The following is a 20,464-nucleotide window of genomic DNA, read 5'->3' as shown; positions in this document are numbered from 1 at the left end:
TGGAAGCTACTTGTAAGAACCGAAAGAAATGTTATCTGATGATGTAGTAATTTTATGTTTTTCTTTTTTTTGAAATAGCATGAAAATAAGAGATCATCTTAAATTCACATCCTATGATGATTTGTTTTTAACTAAGATTTAGATATTTATTTTCTAATCTATAAATAGTATTTACAGTAAAAAAAAGAAATCAAGTTTTCTGAAATCAAAATATGCAGATCTCTCTCTCTCACACACACACACACACACACACACACACAAAACTAAGGTCACAATTTGAATAATTAAATGTCTTAAGAAAAATCTAATAATACAGTCAATGACTGGCCAAATCACTTACACAATTGGCCTGTTGGAGGATGGTGCCTGGGTGATTACAGTACTTGAGGTTGGTGAAGGTACTGCCTGCTGAATAATTACACTGGAGTCAGAACTTGTGAGCAGCACATTGGGAACCTGTAATGATGCTGGACGAACAATAGCTGATGTGGGTTGTGCTGTTTGTGCCAATGGTACTTCCTATTTAATAATGAGATAAAGAAAGGGTGTCAATTATAATGCAAATCAATTTGTGTACCCTATTAAACAGAATGAAACATATTTCTAAAAACATCCACAAGATAATACTTGAACACCCAAAATCAAATTAATTTATAATAAAATTAATTGAAAGTACATTTTAGGGGATTGGGATGTAGTTCAGTGGTACAGTGTTTGTCTAGCATGCGTGAGGTCCTAGGTTCAAATTCCAGCATCACAAAACAAGCAAAATTTAGAGGCAGCTGTAAAGCACTATGCAGTGCTCAATAATTTAATTTTTAACAACTTGTTTTTTTCTCCCAGAATAACTGTGTTTCTATCAATCTGTAAAAAATTAGGCTAGACAATTTGGCTATGATTTAATGAGAATTTCAGTAAAATATGCAAATACAATCCATTTTCAGGAATCACAGAACACAGAATCCAGAAGGAATTGCCTAATTATACTCCCTCATTATACTGTATGGACAGGAAACCAGTATGGGGAGATTATGTCATCATTAACCAAAATTCACTAAGAGAAATGCTCAAAAATATTTTAAAGCAACACAAATGTTTGCTAATAGGTAGCTACCCCTCTAATAGCCATAATTTCTCAATATCAAAAGGCCAATATTGCTATCTTGAATGTAAAATAAATAAATAATTACTGGAGTAAGACCTTTCTGTATTAAAAGGAAAAAATAATTTATGACTCAGCCAGGGCCTTAAAGGTACTCTTTTCCCCAGTTTCACAGATTAGCAAACAAAGAGATTAGGGTCTTACTCACAACTCCTTAACTAATTGGTATAAAAACTGGGTACAGTATGTTCTTTAAATTGGTCTATACACTGTCACTTACTGTGGAATTCTTACTAAGGTACATAGAAGAAGGAGCTTCATTTACTCAAGAAGTTTGAGAACCTGTAACATGTTCTCAAAGACTGGAAAGAGAAATAATAAACTAAAACAAACAAAACATTTTAGATTGTAACAAGTGTGAAGTGTCACAGAATAATAAATGCAACATAATAAATACTGGAAGATCTAAGGGTTAAAGTAGAGTTGGATATTTTAGATAGAATAAGAGAAGGTAAGCTGTTTTGCAAAATGATATCTGAACCATACTGAAAGAGTAAGGAGGAAAGCATGCTAGGAAGAAGGAAGTAATATCACAAGGCAGGAAAAGCTTACAGTACTTGATGAACACAACAGAGGCAAGAGGTTGAGGATGAATGAGTAGACAAGTTCAGATCAGAGAAGGCTTATGCTAAGGAGTGTCAATTATCATAAATACAATGGCAAAGTATTGAAGGATTTTTCAGCAGTGGAGCTGCTTGCTTGCTCTATCTATCTATCTATCTATCTATCTATCTATCTATCTATCTATCTATCTATTGGTGCTGGGTATTGAACCCAGGGCATCCAGCATGCTGAAGCAAATGCTCTACCACTGAGCTATATTTACAGCCCCAAAGTATTTTTTTTAAATATTTTTTCATGTTGATGAACTTTTATTTTATTCATTTATTTATATGTGATGCTGAGGATTGAACCCAGTGCCTCACACATGCTAGGCAAGTGCTCTACCACTGAGCTACACCCCAGAACCAGCCCCAATGTATTGTTTTACAAATCCCAAAATACTATGGAAAATAGATTAGAGATGGACGCAGGAAGTTCAGTAAGAAGTTAGCTAAGCGTAGTGGTGGAAGCATGAACTTGTAGTTCAGCAGCTTGGGAGGTTGAGGCAGGAGGATCATGTGTTTGAGGCCAGCTGGGCAACACAGTGAGACCCCATCTCCTATGAGAGAAATAAAGGGGTTTGGGGAAGTAGCTCAGTGGTACAGTGCATTCTAGAGGTTCTGGGTTTGATTCCCAGCACTACACAAAAAAGAACACAAATATTAATAATAAAAAATACTACAATGACTTGGCTTAAAGTGGTGACAATGAACACAGAAAGAAAAGGATAAGTAAGACTCAGGATATATTCTGGAAATATGTCTAATAAGAAAGGTTGTTGGTTTCAATGTGAAAAAGAAGGGGGAATTAGGGATGATCCCTAAATTGTTGGCTTGAGCAACTAGATAAGTGGAGAAAATTTACTGCAGAGGAAAATTGGCAAAAAGAATTAAGGGCTCTGATTTAGATATATTAAGATGCCTATCAGACATAAAAAAGGAAATATCAAGTGGAGATGAATATGAAAATCTCAAGAGACCTCAGTTGATAAATCAGAAATAATTTTTTATACCTTGACATAACTATGCCCTTACCCAAGAGGAGCTAACATTAAGGAATTTGGGAAGAGCAAATACCCTTAAAAGATGATAAAGCAGCCATGTAATAGTGAAGGGACTGGAATGCTCTGCAGGAAAAATGATTTATCTTAAGGATTTAACAACACGTCTAATAATGTGATAACGTGGAAGCCACCTTATGTCCTAAAAGAATAGGATAATTAAATAATCAAGATAATTATAAAACAAAGTACAACCATTAAAAATTGTGATTTTGAGAAATCCCTAATGACAAAGGAAAATGTTCATTAGTGCTACATATATAAAGTACAATGTAAGGCCAAGTGCAGGAACACATGCTGGTAATCCCAGTTACATGGGAGGCTGAGATAATGAGACCACAAGTTCAAGGCCTGGTCTCAAAATAAAAAATTAAAAAGGGTTGGGGATTTAGCTCAGTGGCAGTACCCTGGGTTCAATCCGAAGTACTGGGCAAGAGGAAAAAAAAAAAAAAAAAGCAAGCTACCCTTCTATGCAACTATACACTTACATATTTGTATGTATAAATGTATGTATAAATAAAGGGAAAAAAGCCTCAAAATATTAGTAATTATTATTCCAATTATGGGCTAAGAGGTGATTTTAGTTGCCTTCTTTGCTATTCTTTAAGTTCTTATGGTGAGAATGTACTTTTATCATCAAAAAAAGAAAATTTAAATAAAACAAAAAACAACCCTAAACTTTTATTCTAGGATAAAAAGTTACTTTTTCTGAAGTAATATGCTGCATAATGACATTATGTCAACAATAGGCTGCATAAGATAGAACTGAAAAAATGTATTACCCAGGAAACACATAGCTGAAAAAAAGATAAAAGGAAATTACAAGAAAAAGAACCCCCCAAAAAATTCACAGGGAAGGGTTTAAAAGAAGTCTTTGCAAATCTAAACAAGTTGCTTTAGAATTTTGAAAACGAGGACACCAACACCAAAAAGGTTTTCATTAATTTCTTTAATTGGGAAGAATATTCATGGTATAATGAAAACTACCAGAGCAAACCACCCTGGACATATTTCTGAAAAGAGTGACATATCCTCAGGAAGAGCTTAAGGCAGATCCTTCAAAAATGATTCCAGAAGGAGGCATTGCTATCATAGGTAACATGGCTCCATGTGTGAGTTACTGTCCTAAAGACCTTACAGAAGGACAAAATGTGGAAGTGGAAGACAGTGACATTGATGATTCTGATCCTACATAGGCCTCAGCTAATGTGTGTATTGGTGTATTAGATCTTAAAAAAAAAGTTAACAAGAAAAATAATTTTTTAAATAGAAAAAATATTATAGAATAAGGATATAAAAAGAATATTTTGGTACAGCTAATGCAGTGGGTTTGTGTTTTCAACTGTTCTTACAAAAAAGTTGAAAAAACAACAAGTTTATAAAGTAAAAAAGTTAACCAGTAAGTTAAAGTACTATTACAGGAAGAATTTCAAAAATAAATTTAATATAACCTAAGTATACAGTGTTTATAAAGTCTACAGTAGTGTATAGTAATATCTAAGCCTTCATTCACTCACCACTCACTGACTCACACAGAGCAATTTCCAGTCCTATAAACTCCATTCACAATAAGTGCTTTACACAACTGTCCCCTCTTTTTTAAAAGATTTATTTTTTATTTTTTTTAGATATACATGACAGTATAGTATATTCTGACATATTATACATACATGGAGTATAACTTATTCTTTTTTTTTTTTTTCTTTTGGTACCAGGGACTGAATTCAGGAACACTCAACAACTGAACCACATCCTTGGCCCTATTTTGTATTTTTATTTAGAGACAGGGTCTCACTGAGTTGCTGAGCACCTTGCTTTTGCTGAGGCTAGCTTTGAACTTGCAATCCTCCTGCCTCAGCCTCCTGAGCTGCTAGGATTACAGGCGTGTGCCACCACGCCCAGCAACAACTGTCCCATTTTTTTTTTATTTTATTTTTTTTTATAGTTTATTTTCAACTGTACCTTTTCTATGTTTAGACACACATATACTTACCATTGGGTTACAACTGCCTACACAGTATTCAGTATAGTAACATACTGTAAAGATTTATAGCTTAGAGGCAATAGGTTGCACCATATAGCCCAAGTGTGTTAATATGCTATACTATCTAGTTTTATGTAAGTACACTCTAATGCCTGCACAATGATGAAATTGCCAATTGATGCACTTCTCAGAATGAATCTCTGTCATTAAATGATATATGACTATATTTCCTATTTATATTTCCATCAATGTTATGGCTTTAGAATAACGTATCTAAAAATGACCACTGCCTCTTGCTACCCAATAAATATATGTTCATTTCATGTGCTTATAAATGAAAAAAGTGATCAATGTCACTCAATACATAACGGCCCAGATGGCCTTAGGTTAACAGGGGATTCAAGATAGTATCATCACCATCTTAGTTACTAATACCAAAGATCCACTGCTGAGAAGTAACCAGTTACTTTTTAAAAACTTAAATAACCATTGTTCAAATAAATTTTAGTTGTAAAAACTTTTAAATTAAGTTGTTATTATATCAAACTAGCTAAAAATAAAATGGTAAAACTCAGAAAAATACAGTTAAATTTATAAATTTACACGTTTTAAAATTATGCATTTCTGTAAAATGATTGTTGTTCTATCCCATAATTTTTCAATGTAATAAAGATAATTATCTGTAAAGGTAGAATCTTTTTCCCCTGAAATATTGAATATTCACAAATATAAGGTGACAATGAATTTTATATAGTTTAATACATTGACATTTTGTAGAGATTAAATAATTAAACTTTACTGGGAGCACCAATTTTTTCCACTTAACTTGTATTTCTACTACATAAATATATTCCTAACCTTTTCATCACTGGTAGTAGACTCTGGATGAGGTAAAGGACTATCTTGGTGAGTTGTTTCCACAACAGATGGTTCCTCAATTTTGCTTCTTATGATGGGTGTTGCAAGAGGGGACAAATCTAGAGGCATCTAATACAAACAACAAAGAAAATGTTATAAGTTCAAAAACTACATCAGTATGTCTAAATTAAGAAGCAGGAAATTTATACGATCATTACTTTTCCAATCAGAAGTATTCTTTAAGTTCACAGTTAACAACATACTTTTTTAATGTCATCTTCTGAAGCCTTCTTGAATTCATTCTCAAATGGACTTGCCAACTCATTAAACAAACCCACTTCTTCACAGTTTTTCAAGAATCTTGTTGGTGTTGGGGTCTGATCTGAAATAAATGTCAAGAAGTAATCATGCAGATTTAAATATCATGTTAAGACTTTCTAAAATATAGCTAGTAAATTAACAAATTAGCAGGGCTGGTTCAATCAGTTGTTAATGCTCTCTTTGAAATCTCTTCCTTTAAAACAAACAAAATTTGGTTAAGTTTTTGTTGAACTTAAAAATATTTTCTCCAACTTCATGAACCATAAAAATATGAAAGAAATCCTTTTGATTCCACAGTCCACTCCTCTCTTAGTGGAGTGGCAAAAACATACTCTACTCTAGAGATAAACTATTATCCTAGTGATTAGAATTTTTAAAATTTACATTAAAATTATAATTGTTTAAATACATGCAATTTGGGAAAAAGTAGAGTAAGAGCATCTATATTTGCTTTAACTTGACCCTTCTCCAGTTGTTTATAATTTAGTCTTAAAAACATTAAAATATAATCTTTAATATTTAATAGGTGGATCAAAACACTACAAGAAAGAAAAAGAAAGTTAAAATGAGAGCCCTAAAAACAAAAGACAGCCCTCTTCACTACTGTCAACTGAAGTTCATTTTCTATTTTAATGCATTTTATAAAACTGGTATGAGGAGTATGTTAGAGTCAAGTATCAAAAAAAAGTTCTAGCTTAATTTTTACAACTAACAATTACTTTCTTACAAATTGAAATATTTCCATTGTACTTCAGTAAGTACTCATGTTAGGTACATGAACATGTTTATGCATTGCTTATAGAATAAATACCAGTTAAGGCCCATGGTGAATGAAAAATAGCAAATTTATAAAATTTACCCATTTAATCTTATTATTTTCAAGGCTCTTTATTCATATTAATTAGAATTGGTAGTGTATTTAAATTTCATTCACATTTTATATACTTTAGAGCATCGATTTTATAGGTTATACCAGGAATCTAGTCTATACTAAGTAAATGTTTAGACTACCAAGGTCAACTCCTGGTTTAAGAGAAAAGCCAAAAATATTTTTTGTGAAAGTAAAATTCTTGTACTTGTTAACTATTGTTTTCCCAAAGTGGGCATTACTATTTTATCTTTATCACCCAGGTGTACCCAGAGTAATATTACATATAAATATATTTTAACACTAAAATGACCTACTTGTCACACACATTAGATATAATTTAAACCTGTCTCAGACACTATTAGTAATATCAGAATTACTTTAGGGACTCTACTATGTCATAATTTTACCTGTAATTAATCTTTAACCTATGTCCTACTCCAACACCCAAAAGACTTCCAAAATCATATTACAGTAAGGGATTTGCATACATGCATCAGCTTAAGTCCCTCATGATTGTATTAATAAGTCAAATATAACTTGGACTCTTCTGTTTACAGCCAAAAGATCTGTCTATCTAAGCTTATTAAAAGTTTCTTAATTTATATTAAAGGGATGGAAAGTCTTAAAAATGCATAAGTATAAGTTACTTTTATTGATTATTAGAACCATCAGACTTGAGACAAGTCAAGATAGGCACGATTGTTTGTATATGGCTACCGATCAAATATATACCACACACATCATGCATTTTATTTATACAGTAATGTTAAACAATCATCTCAACATGTCAGTAAAAAAATGTGATCAGATAGGAAAATAATTTCTAGAAACCAATTTCAAAACATTTTATGAATTCAGAACTTATACAGAAAGAAAATGCTCTCAGGGAAACAAAAACCTTTATGTAGGGAGTAAACTTTCCAGGTTATTTTTCTTGCTTTTTTCTTTTTCTTTTTTTAATTCTAGCTCTTAATATCTATAATATTCCAAAGAAAGGCTCTTCTCTTTTACTTATAGGATTGAAGATAAGTTGAAAGTTTCCTTACAAAAACTTACCAACTTTTTGTTACCTCCAATTTCTTCATTACAAAAATTTAGATCCTGAAAGTACAGGACAAGCCATCCAATATTGTCTTATTATCTACCCAAAGCATTGTATATGACAATTTGATCTCAATACTCAGTAATAATTTTAAAAATACTAATAGTATTCAGGTATAATTCCAAAATTGCAAATAGTATAGCCTAAGCTTCACAAGAGAAAAAAAGAATCTCGAGTTAATTGAATATAATGCAAATCTGTCATTATGATATATAGAAGGTCTAACATTTTTGTAAAGTTTGATATTAAAACTTGTTGTTTAGGCCCTCAGTGGCCCTAAGTTGCTGAGGCTGGCCTAAAACTTGCAATCCTCCTGCCTTAGCCTCCCAAGTCGCTGGGATTATAGGCATGTGCCACTGCACCAGGCTAAAACTTATTCTCATCATAATACATAATCAGAAAATATGCAAATGTGCTAAAATTATACATAATATATGTGGGTACATATACATGAATGTGTGTGTATATACTTAAATACCAAAAAGGCAGCTAATACAGCATGCAATAACAATAAACCAATGCATGAATTAGGTCTTTCTTCTTATTTGTAATGAAAAATAATCACCTGTTTGTTTAAGTAAGAATGTATGATCAACACCCAAAACAGCACTGACTGAATTTAGGCTCCTTTATCAAGAATATTTTATTAATACAAATAAGAATTAACAAAATCCTAATGGACAAGTCTCCTAATTGCTCTTTCTCTATCATATAGCCTTTTAAACTGAGTTAGGATAGCTAAAAGAAACACTGACTAAATACCATATTAGTTCAATTATCAGTTAACTGTAAACTTTGTAGATTGTATGAATATTCCCAGAATTTCAATTAACTTCCATAAAATTAACATTGAAATTTATATTTGAAAACTAGACAAAAAAAAGTGAAATGAATGGTCAGAAGAACACATGAAAATGTAATGGGTAAAATGCATGTTGCCAACATTTACTGTAAATGATAACTGGAGTATCACCAGACTATAATTTTTACAGAGAATACACAAAAATTGTGCACATTCCAGGTGAAATATGTATATAAGCTATTAAAAAAGCATATACTAACCAGCCACAATGACACTGTCATTACGTGCTGGACCAAATTTCAGTGTCATCTCATGTTTATGTTTATGGACAGCCAAATGATCCTCGTTGGTAAAACGCTGTGGCAGAAAGTTTTAAAATATAGTTAAGATTTTCAATTTGATCAAATAAGTAAAATGATAAGGAAATTCATTTCCACAACATGTAAAACCACCATTAACAGTGACATAGCAGTTTGTCAACTATAAAAGGATCTACTGTTAGTATAGACAAGCATACTATATTTCAAATAATCACAGAGAAAGTCATTACCCAATGAAGAACAATACCAATATATTACTAAATCACATAATTTGAGAGCATTTAAAAATAAAATCTAAGGCAAAGAAACTTTACATAAATTTCATTTGGATACTAAAACCAGATCATAGTTAATTTTTTGTTATATCAGTGTAGAAATATATACTCCATGGCACAATGACTTTTAAAGAAAATTCTATATTTATCTAGACTTAAGTTTACTTACCACTTTTTAAATGAGAAAAATTATTTTAAAATATTACTACTGAACAAATAAAAAATAAGTCATGATTTCTGTTACCACATAAAAAAACAATGTCTTTGTTATAATCTAGTAAAGAAACAGCAACCAATACAATAATAAATCGGTTCATCTAAATAAAGTGTTTAGCTTACAGTAGCTAAAGTGATTTTTTGAACTATGGGGCTTATATTAAAAGTGAAGCAAAATTATTTAAAAGCTATCTATCAAATTTTTCCCCTTCACTCAACCTGGATAAATCCTGCATATTAAATGTGACATTTATGAGTACAATATAATAAATACATTGTTTAAATATTCTCTTTATGAAGATGCTCCTTATCAAGCAACATTTATAACTACCTCTTGTTATTTCAGAGCAATTATTTTTTTGCCCAATTCCTGGTTTGGAGCATTAATTTAAAAATGTTAAGTTAATGGATCTAAACTCACTCTTTAGTCTATAACTTTACAAATAGGGATGTTACAATTTTATATATAACTAACTTGGTTTTCCCAAATTACTAAAATGGATCTCCCCCTATTCAATTCACTATATCCTTTCATGCAACTAGTAACAGTAGCTTTAGTCTAACCCTAAAACAATGTAAAACAATTAAATATTTTCCCCCACTATATATTTTATTCTAATTTTTTTTCAAGCATGCCATGGAGTACCTATATCATCACTAGCCCTCAGCCTACAGATGTAAAAAACCTTTATCTATGTCCATTATGCTCTGTGTAACACACTGGTTATAGCACCTATCATAATAGCATACATATTTTCATGTTCTTTTTAAGTAGGCCAAGCTCCTACTATCATCCTCCAAATATAACATGTAGTAGTATGCTAGTAGTATGCTTTAGCTATATTTTATCATTTAGTCTTTAGATTACTTCACACCAGGGGAAAATGAACTATTATTTTATGATCCTCAAAACCTTCCTTTATTTCCATCAAAGGCAATCTGGTCAAAATTTAGTCATTAAGAAAAGACTGACAGATGGATAGATGTCCATTTTCTAACAAACACTTATAAAAGTAACTATAATATATGAAAAAATTTATTTTTGCAGAATCTATGTGAACTACTTTCTAGCCAAACTAAATGGTTTATTCTAAAAGTAAGTTTTTAAGAAAAATTTTTAATGATACTATAAAAGTGTTCAGATACAACAATACTTCTGTCCCTTGCCTTATTAATTCATTAACTATTCAGACATTTACTGAGCATCATCTAGGGGCACTCAGACAATCTTAACTTTTCCCCACTTAGGAACTATCTTCCTTTTACTTTATCATTATAAGAATCCCTCCCAACTTTTGGGGAATAAGTATTGGTGGCACTTTTGACAAGACTGCTAAATAACAAAGCTCCTAGAGAATGAACATATCTGTAGTTTACTAACATTATTTTATTGCTTTTCATATTTTGTATAACAATTTTAAATGTATGTGTCTTATATTCTACACTAAAAGTATATTAAAGCAACATTGATTTTATGTTCCAAAGAATGTCACAATGTGGTTTTTCCACTAAAGGAAATCATTAAATATTTGTGAATGAATTCATTTCAGTATAGGTTTCAGATTTTAAAACTGTAAAGTTGGTAAAATTAATAAGAATAACTTACAAATTTTTCTTCTAGGAATTTTATTCTATCTGTATTCTCTGCTTAGTTTTGACCACATATATTCAAATCAAATATCAACTGGGGGTGCTGGGGTTGTGGCTCAGTGGTAGAGCACTTGCTTTAGCATGTATAAGGAGGCACTGGGTTCGATCCTCAGTACCACATACAAAAAGAAACAAATAAAATACAGTTATTAAAAAAAAAAAGTAACTGGGGCTAGGTATACAGCTCAGGAACTGGGATTGTAGTTCAGTGGTAGCGTGTGCCTGCCATGCTCAAGGTCCTGAGTTTAATCCCCAGCACTTCAAAGAGAAAGAAAGGGGAGGGTGGAAGAGACAGAGAAACTACCTATAAAGCAAATAACACTGTCTTCTTTACAAAACAAATATGAGAGCACTAAGCTTTATCCTAAGTGAAAAGGAGTGGTTGTAACAAATACTCAGGATCATATGAACTAACATTAAAAGAAGAAATCCAAGAAAGATGCATTTATAAACTCTCAGGGGATCCACAGATTGAATTTACCTAAATGTTGTTTATAAAGGGACTAGTGATCATACACTGGTATTATTTATATACACACACTTTCTAATGTGAAGGACAAAATATACTCAATTTGGCCCTTGATAAAGGTGACTCTGACCCTGGCTATATCTTAAAACATTTACTTTAAACAAGAAAATTAAAATCAGCATGAAGAGGCAATCTGGTCAAAATGTGTGTGTGTGCATGTACACATGGGTACAGTATTCTTTTTTCAACAAATACTTAAAAGTAACTATTACATGCTGAAATATGTGTGTGTATGTGTGTGTGTGTGTGTGTGTATTTGCACCATCTATGTGAACTGCTTCAAAACTAAAGGGAAGATAAGTTTTCTAGAAAAATTATAGTGATCTTACTAGCAATACCAACACTGAATTCATGTTAATTTTTTTCTTCTAGGCAATTCAAAGCACAGCCCCAATGCAAAATGCTATAGAAATTCACAAAAATACAAGTATTTTGTTAAGCAACAGAAGCTTGAAATCTATTACTCAATAAACAATGAGAAAAGCAGTGAAAAAAAAAGTGTGTGTGTGTGTTTTGTTGTTGTTGTTGTTGTTAGATTCCTGATAGGTAACCATTTCTCTTAGAAAGTTAAAAAGGAAGGATAACCTGACAGATGGGAGGAAGGTGAATCAGTTGTTTTCCATAATAAATTAATGTAAGCAACTAATGTAAACTCTGCTGAGAAATCTGTGTTTACAAGGCTCTACTACTCGCCAGAATTAACTTTATAAAAAAATCAGTCATTCTATATTTATATATTCACTCACATCTACAATATACTGATTATTATTCCTATTTAACATATTAAATAGACACAAATAAGTTTTCTAGTTATCAAGCCAATAGCTCATTTTACTACCTCTTTCACTAGTTGAAGAACTTGAAAAGCAAGAAGTTACTGATTAAAAGAAGCCTGCCTTAACTGAGACTTTAGAGTAAATATAAAGCCAATCTCTCTCTATATATCTATCTATCTATATATATATATACACATACTTTGAAAACTGCTTATAAAGTACATTTTACCAAAGAAGCTATTTTCAATGAGAATATCACCAAGGCAAATACATTACAAATAAAACAAAAGAGTACCAATATTAAATCAATTTTCACTAAATTATCTCTGTCTCTTACGGCATTCCTTAGAACATTGCTTTAATACAACTGAAATTAACAGGAGTCTCATTGTGGAATACCTAACAGTTAATTAGGCATAATAAAAAAAGATTTAATAGCAAGAATCATCAGGTGAACTCTTTGTACCAATTTCTAAAGTCTTTCTCTTAGGTACTATTAGTAACAAAATACATTTTAAATTGTAAAAAGTCATTTGAAATTTTCAACTAAGTCCATTAAGTGTGTTAAAGCTAAAATTAATACTGGTAATAATATTACTGCTTACTGATAAGAAAAGTGATTTGCACTATCAACACCAAATTGGTGCTTGTAAAATTAATTCTTATTCACAACTTTCAATTTCCTGGAAATAATATTTCAATCTAAAGAGAGACTACATTATTTCTATTCTCAGCAAGATTTAACAAATGGAATGTTGACAGTAGCCAGGTTACATTTTGGTCAGTAATACAAAATGGTATTATAACACAGAGATTATTTTAAGTACTTATTTGTTTTGTTTTGCAGTGATAGGGATTGAACCCAGGGCTCTGCACATGTATGATCCTAATCTTTTTTTTTTCCTCCTCTCTCTTTTATACAAACACACACACACACACACAGGGGATTGACCCCAGGGGTACTCTACCACTGAACTACATCCCCAACCCTTTTTATTTTTAATTTTGAGACAGAGTCTCATTAAGTTGCTTAGGGCTTTGCCAATTGCTTATGCTAAACTTGAACTTGTGATCCTCCTGGACTCAGCCTCCAGATCTAAACCACTGGGATTATATGAGTAAGCCACCAAGCATGAACTAATTTTGTTTTGAATGAGAGGCAGAATTTAGGAAATGCTCCAAAATGCTAATGAAAGTTCTCTTTGAATTTTTCTTCTTCTTCTTTTTTTTTTTTGCAGTACTGGGCACTGAACCCAGGGCCTTCTACATGCTAGGCAAGCACTATACCACTGAGCTATATCCCTAGCCCTTGTAATGTTAATGAAAGTTCTCTTTGAATTTTTTTTTTCTTCTTCTTTTTTTTTTTTTTTTTGCAGTCCTGGGCACTGAACCCAGGGCCTTCTACATGCTAGGCAAGCACTCTACCACTGAGCTATATCCCTAGCCCTTGTTTCATTTTATTTAAGACAGTATCTCACTGAGTTGCCCATGCTGGCCTCAAACCTTTATCCTTCTGCCTTAGCCTCCTTAGATTTTACAGGCGTGCTCCAATACTTGTGGTTTTGCTTTGAATTATTTTGTCGTTTTAAACTTGTCGACATTTTCTGTGGTACTTTTATAATTAAAAGGAAATACTTTTTTTAATGTCAAGAAAAAATACACATATACAAGGAACAGTATTCAAGTAAGAATCTCTTGGTATCTTAGCATGCTATTTAGGGATGATTCATTATATATGTTACACAAGAATATGCTTGGATTCAAACCTAGCACTAGTATTTACTAATTCTGTGACTCACAAAAATTCAGCAATTTGTCTCAAGTTTAGTCCTTGTCTGTAAAACGAGGCTAAAAATACTGACTTCACAGGGCTGTTACAAGGATTAAATGACATAGAACACATCAAGTTCTTAGTATCAGTGACTAGCTAAATAAAAAAATGCTATCACTATAAATGTTTTTATTACTAAGATGACTATTATATAAACCTTTAAGTCCTCCAATCCTTTTTGAAACAAGTTGGGCACAGATTAAAAAATACATATGATAAATATCTGATAAATATTTGGAAGCCCTATTCTGTGGCTGGATAGGTAAATTTTATGTACATATATATTTCACAGGTAGAGCTGTTTTTGTTGTTACTTTGTTCTCACATTTCATTTTGGAAAACTGTTAAATTCACAGAAAAGATAGCAAGAGATTCCTAAATGCTTCTTAACCAATTTTGGTTCCCCTAATGTTTTCTCATTACTAGGTATACTGTTCAAAACTACGAAACCAACATTAGTACATTACTATTAACTAACTCAAGACTTCAGTAACTTTGTTTTAAGCTTATCTAACTAGACTCAGGATCCCACTGATTTTTTGCTATGTATCCAAATTTAAAACCATTTCTGAAAACTATGACAAGGACTGCTAGCTGTCTCCTAACAAGTAGTCTTCCTTTTACTTCAATAAAAATAAAATGTTCTGCATTTCAGGTGAGCATTTAGTCATCCACAACAAAGACTACATTTTCTAGCTTCCTTTGCAAATGAGTGGCCACTAATTAAATTCTGGTTAAAAGGAATGATTGAAAATTATGAATTTATTACTTCTAGCTAATGACTTGAAAATGATGGAGATGTACTGTATGTTCTGCTTCCCTTTTTCCTTACTATTATTGTGGACTTGATGGCATGAGCAGGAATAGCTTCTTGGAGATACAAATGGAAGTCACTTGTTGAGGATGACAGAGGCCGCCTACTGACCCTGGAATTCCTACTTCTGGACTATTTACATAAGAGACAAATATATACATTATTAGGTTGCATCTGTGTGCTAACTTTTATCCTAAGTAATATAAAGGGCTAAAAATTTGCCATCCCTTAGGCTATTTCAAAAATGTGTCAAAGCCTCAAAGTCTCGAAAGGTTATTTTGTTGGTTCAATGAAACAAACAGAAGTGTAGTTTTTAAGGTGACTATATTGAAGGATATGTTTGTATGTCTTAAGTTCAGGTATGATTTCTTTTCTATATTCAAATCTTCCACACTTCTCTTCTCTTCACTCAGTTACTATGAGCAAACTATTCATGGTTTATCTAACAATAGTTCCTTCACTTCATAACTGGATCATATCTACTCTTACCTACTTAAGGACCCCATTCCTGCAGTGGTCCCCTAACTCTGCAGTAACAAATATGCTGTTACATTCCTACTTTTTTATTTTTAGTTGTAGTTGGACCTAATACCTTTATTTTATTTACTTATTTTTATGTGGTACTGAGGATTGAACCCAGGGCCTCGCACATGCTAGGCAAGCGCTCTACCACTGAGCCACAACCCTAGCCCACATTCCTACTTTAAAATACAAAACAAACAAACAAAATTCATCTTCAATTCTACATCCTTCTCCAGCTATATATCATACTTTCCCCTTTAGGTTACACTCCAAGAAAGAGCTCTTACAATGTCTCCATTCTTTTCTCTCTCTCTCTCTCTCTTTTTTTTTTTTTAGTTACACATGGGCACAATATCTTTATTTTGTTTATTTATTTTTATGTGGTGCTGAGGATCAAACCCAGGGTCCCACATTTGAGAGGTAAGTGCTCTACCACTGAGCCACAACTAGCCCCTCCATTCTCTTTTTTCCCTCCATTCTCTAAACTACTCTGATCAACACAGGTGTTCCTGCTGCTTCACTGAAGCTACTCTCACCAAGGTCTCTAATTATCTTCACTTTTTTTTTTTTACCTTTTTGCAATTCTGGGGATCAAAGTTAGGACTTTGCACACATTAGGCAAATGTTCTACCACTAAGCTACAGGTGTAGCCCTAAGAATTTCTAAATCAAATAAATACTAAATTCTAATTTGATGCTATATGGCTATATCCCCCCACCACCAACAACAACAACTTCAAAACATTTCTTACTTGACTTCCAGGACTCAACTTTCCTCACTGGCTATTGTGTCTTAGTTATATTCTCCTCCTATTTTGAGTTTTAACACTCGAGTGCCCAAATGCTTTGTTTTCAACCCTTATTCTCTATACCATTTTAAGATAGAAACTAAATAAATATGAGAGTTATAAGACAAAATTTAAGTTTTATAAACCTTGACAATGTAAGAATAGTACAATAATTATCAGATATCAGGAGATGGAAAAGGGAAGTGGAGAGTCAAATATCAACTTGTTAATGTTTTTCATATGCCATAAATTTAATGTTAGAGGTCTTTTAGGAAATAAAAACTCTTATGATGCATATATACACATATATTCTAACATCTGGCATCAGTTTCTTCTGTTTTAATGAATTTAAACACAATGCTTTTTATAAACAAAGGCATGTATATTAGTAAGAAGTCTGTTATGTTTAGAATTTTCCCCAAAAATTCATGTGCAAGACAATGCAAGAAGGCTTAAAGAAATGACCAAGTCATGAGAGCCTTAATTCAATCAGTGAATTAGTGCCCTCATGGGATTAACTCAGTGGTAAATGAAGATGGGTGAGGCTGAAGGAGGTGGGTCATTGGGGACAGGCCTTTGGGGTATATATTTTGTAGTATTTGTCAAGGAGTCTCTCTGCTTTCTGATCATCATGTAAGCTGCTTCTCTCCACCACTCTCTTCCACCAAGATGTTCAGCCTCACCTTGAGCCCTGAGAAATGGAGCCAGCTGTCTATGGACTGAGAACTTTGAAACTGTAAGCCCTCAAATAAACTTTTCCTCCTCTAAAATTGTTCTTGACAGGGTTTTTAGTCACAGCCACAAAAAAGCTGACTAAAACAGAGTCAATCACAAGATAACAGAAACATTCCAACTATTTTAAGCAGAAGAGAATAAGGACAAAGAATTAGGTAAGCGCTTGTCTGAGTCTGTATTTTCAAGAACAACTGCTAGAACATGACCAAACTGGATAATGTCCAAAGATAGTCCTGGAAACATATTTCATTAGCTGTTGCTGTAGTCTGGATCATCTTGATTGTTAAAGATCTGGTTCCCAAGTGGGCATTATTGGGAAAGGTGGAACTACTGAGAGTTGGGGCCTTATGGGAGGTAGGTCACTGGCGGAGTGCCCCTGAAAGAGACTTTGAGACTCTGGCCCCTTCCTCTTCTTCTTGGCACTCTGCTTGTGATATAAGTGGTTGGTTCTGTTTCTTGCTCCTGCCATGATGTATGTCCTGCCTTGTCACAGGCCCAAAGTAACAGGACTAACCAATCATGGACAGCAACCTCCAAAACTGTGAGCCAAAATGAATATTTTCTCCTTATAAGTTGATTATGTCAGGTATTTTGTTAAACTTTTTTAAGCTCTCTTAACTTTATAGGAAAATGCATATCAAATATAACTCCAAAACAGATGTCAAGTTAGTCTATTTCTATGTCCACCATTACTAGTTAGTCAAAGCCACCTAGTCCATCTCGCATCTGAATTGCTGTTAGCCTCTAATCTCCCTAACTTTCACTCTTATCTCAGGAATAGTTTCTTACTGTTCTGTGCGTAAACCCCAAACAGTATGCAAAATTCTACAGGATATTTCTTCTTTTTTCTATCATTCTGATTAACCTCTAACCCTACCTCCCACTGACCATTATATGCTTCTAATACAAAAGAAATATATGCACATTTTCTTCATTTCTTTGTTCAAACACATTTTCTGACCAATCTATTTAAAACAGCATCAACTGTGTTAACTCCTGTCTTTATCCCGCTCAATATCGATACCAGGTAATTGAAATCACAAGACACCACTAACATCTTCACCAGAATTACTAAAAATTAAAAGACTAACCAAAACAATCTTTAAAAGGGAGAACTTAATTGAAGAACTTACCCTATCTGACTGGAACACAAACTGCAAAGCTAGAAAATGTGGAACTGGCATAAAAGCTGAGACTGATGAACGAAACAAAAATATAAAAGCCCAGAAACAGCCTCATCTTATATAATCATTTGGTTTTCTATACAGGAACCAAAGCAATTTAATGGAGAAAGAAACATCTTTTCAACAATTGATGACTGTCTGAGAAACTATATCAGGAAAAAGAGATTAACTTCAATCTATACTTCGCACTGTATATGAAAATTAGTTCAAGATGAAATCAGAAGCCTAAGCTTAAAAAAAAAAAAAAAGCTTTTAGAGGAAAGCAAGGACAAATATCTTTGTGACCTAAGGGTAGGCAGAAGTTTCTTAGGCAAGTTACAGAGTACGCAAAACATAAAAGAGTAAAAATTATATATCAGACTTCATTAAAATTAGAAACACCTGTTCATCAAAAATTATTACAAAACCTAAGATGCAAATCACAGGCTTGAAGAGAATATTTGACAAAGCACAGGTATCTAGAATATATAAAGAAATGCCACAACTCAGTAATTAAAAGACAGCCTAAGTTTTAGAAACAAAAAATGATCTGAAATGATACCTCACAAAAAATAAGGTATACAGATGGCTGATAAATACATTTTGAAAAAGTGCTCATTTTTTCATTAGTTAAAGAAATGCAAATTAAAACTACAATGAGACACCAGTATACACACATGAAGATGACTAAAATTTTAAAGACCTGACAACATCAAATGTTGACAAGCACAGGGTATAATTAAATCTCTTATAAATTGTCAATGTAAATGTAAAGTGATATCCATTTTGGGAAGCAGTTTGGTAACTTTCTAAAAAGTCAAACATAAACCCATCACATAATCCCATCATCATACTTCTGGGTATCATCTAAGAGAAACAAAAGCACATATTCAGATAAAGACTTGTATACTAATATTCACACAAACTTTCTATCTGTGATAACTAAACACTGGAAATAAGTCAAATGTCTATCATAAACAAGTAAATGAATGAATTGTGGAAAGATGAAATATTATTTCTCAGTGCAAAGGAATTAATTATTGATCATATAACATAGAGGCTATAGTTTGGGTATGTCCCCAGGAATCCACATGTTAGAAACTTTAAAACCTAAAGTCATGTTAATAGTATTTGGAATTGGGGCCTTTGGGAGATAATTAGGATTAACAGGGTTATAAAGCTGGGTCCCTCATTATATAATTAATGACTTCATAAGACAGAGCAAGAGGAAGCTTGTTTAGTCCTGCTGAGATGCCCAAAACTGTCTAGAGATTTTATAGATTACCCCATCAGGAAGGTTCACACTGGTTTTGACCTCTAGAACCATGAGCTAAATAATTTTTTTTTTTTTAATTACTTAGTATCCAGTCTGTGGGATATAGCTACAGCAAAAAAAAAAAAAAAAAAAAAAAAAAAGACTAATTCAGACTAATTAAAATTCACTAGAAATCTTAAGTTATGTGGCATAAAAGAAGTTAGACAAATACACAAACTGATTCCATTTATATAAAATTTAGAAAATGAATACATCTACAGTGACAGCAGGTACATCAGGGGTTGACAGGGTGAGAGAAATTACAAATGGGCATGAAGAAAATTTTTGGAGTAAGGGTATGTTTGCTATCTTGTTTGTAGTGATGTTTTCTTGAGTCCATACATGTTAAAATTTACCACAATGTGAGTTTTATGCAGTTTATCATACATGACTTCTATCTCAATTAAAATAGTGATTACAGAAAATGAGAACTAATTAAGTACTTTAATGCTTATGACTTAAAATCCATATTTAAGTATGCTGTAATTTCAGTATACATCAAATTTATTCTTTCTTAGTGTTTATATTTATTTGAAGAATAGGATAATTATAATAGATTAATGATTTAATGGCCTACTAAAAATCTGAAATATTTATTATTTTCTGAAACTGCTTCCACACATGTTCTATATTAAAGATATTAATTTAAGAACATGGATACATTAGTGATAATATCAGAGGTAAATATCAGTTAATTTCATAAGAGTTCAACACATAAAACAATTTTTATATATTGATTTCTAATTAGATAGTATACCAATGTTTTTT

The 20,464-nt window shown here is 32.3% G+C and overlaps 1 protein-coding gene across 1 annotated transcript in view; it reads right to left on the bottom strand.

The window, feature by feature from the left end:
- Nucleotides 1-20,464, bottom strand: part of Atf2 (activating transcription factor 2) — a 109,494-nt gene that overhangs the window by 34,184 nt on the left and 54,846 nt on the right. The window contains exons 6-9 of the mRNA XM_071619048.1: nt 9,024-9,120; nt 5,931-6,049; nt 5,668-5,796; nt 341-519 (exon numbers count right to left, since the gene is read on the bottom strand). Of these exons, the coding sequence (XP_071475149.1) occupies nt 341-519; nt 5,668-5,796; nt 5,931-6,049; nt 9,024-9,120 (524 nt within the window). The remainder of the gene's footprint in view (nt 1-340; nt 520-5,667; nt 5,797-5,930; nt 6,050-9,023; nt 9,121-20,464) is intronic.

This window comes from Marmota flaviventris, chromosome 11, assembly GCF_047511675.1.
Source record: "Marmota flaviventris isolate mMarFla1 chromosome 11, mMarFla1.hap1, whole genome shotgun sequence".
Classification (NCBI taxonomy): domain Eukaryota; kingdom Metazoa; phylum Chordata; class Mammalia; order Rodentia; family Sciuridae; genus Marmota; species Marmota flaviventris.
Note: the sequence above shows the minus strand (reverse complement) of the source record. Positions and strands in the feature narration are given on the sequence as shown.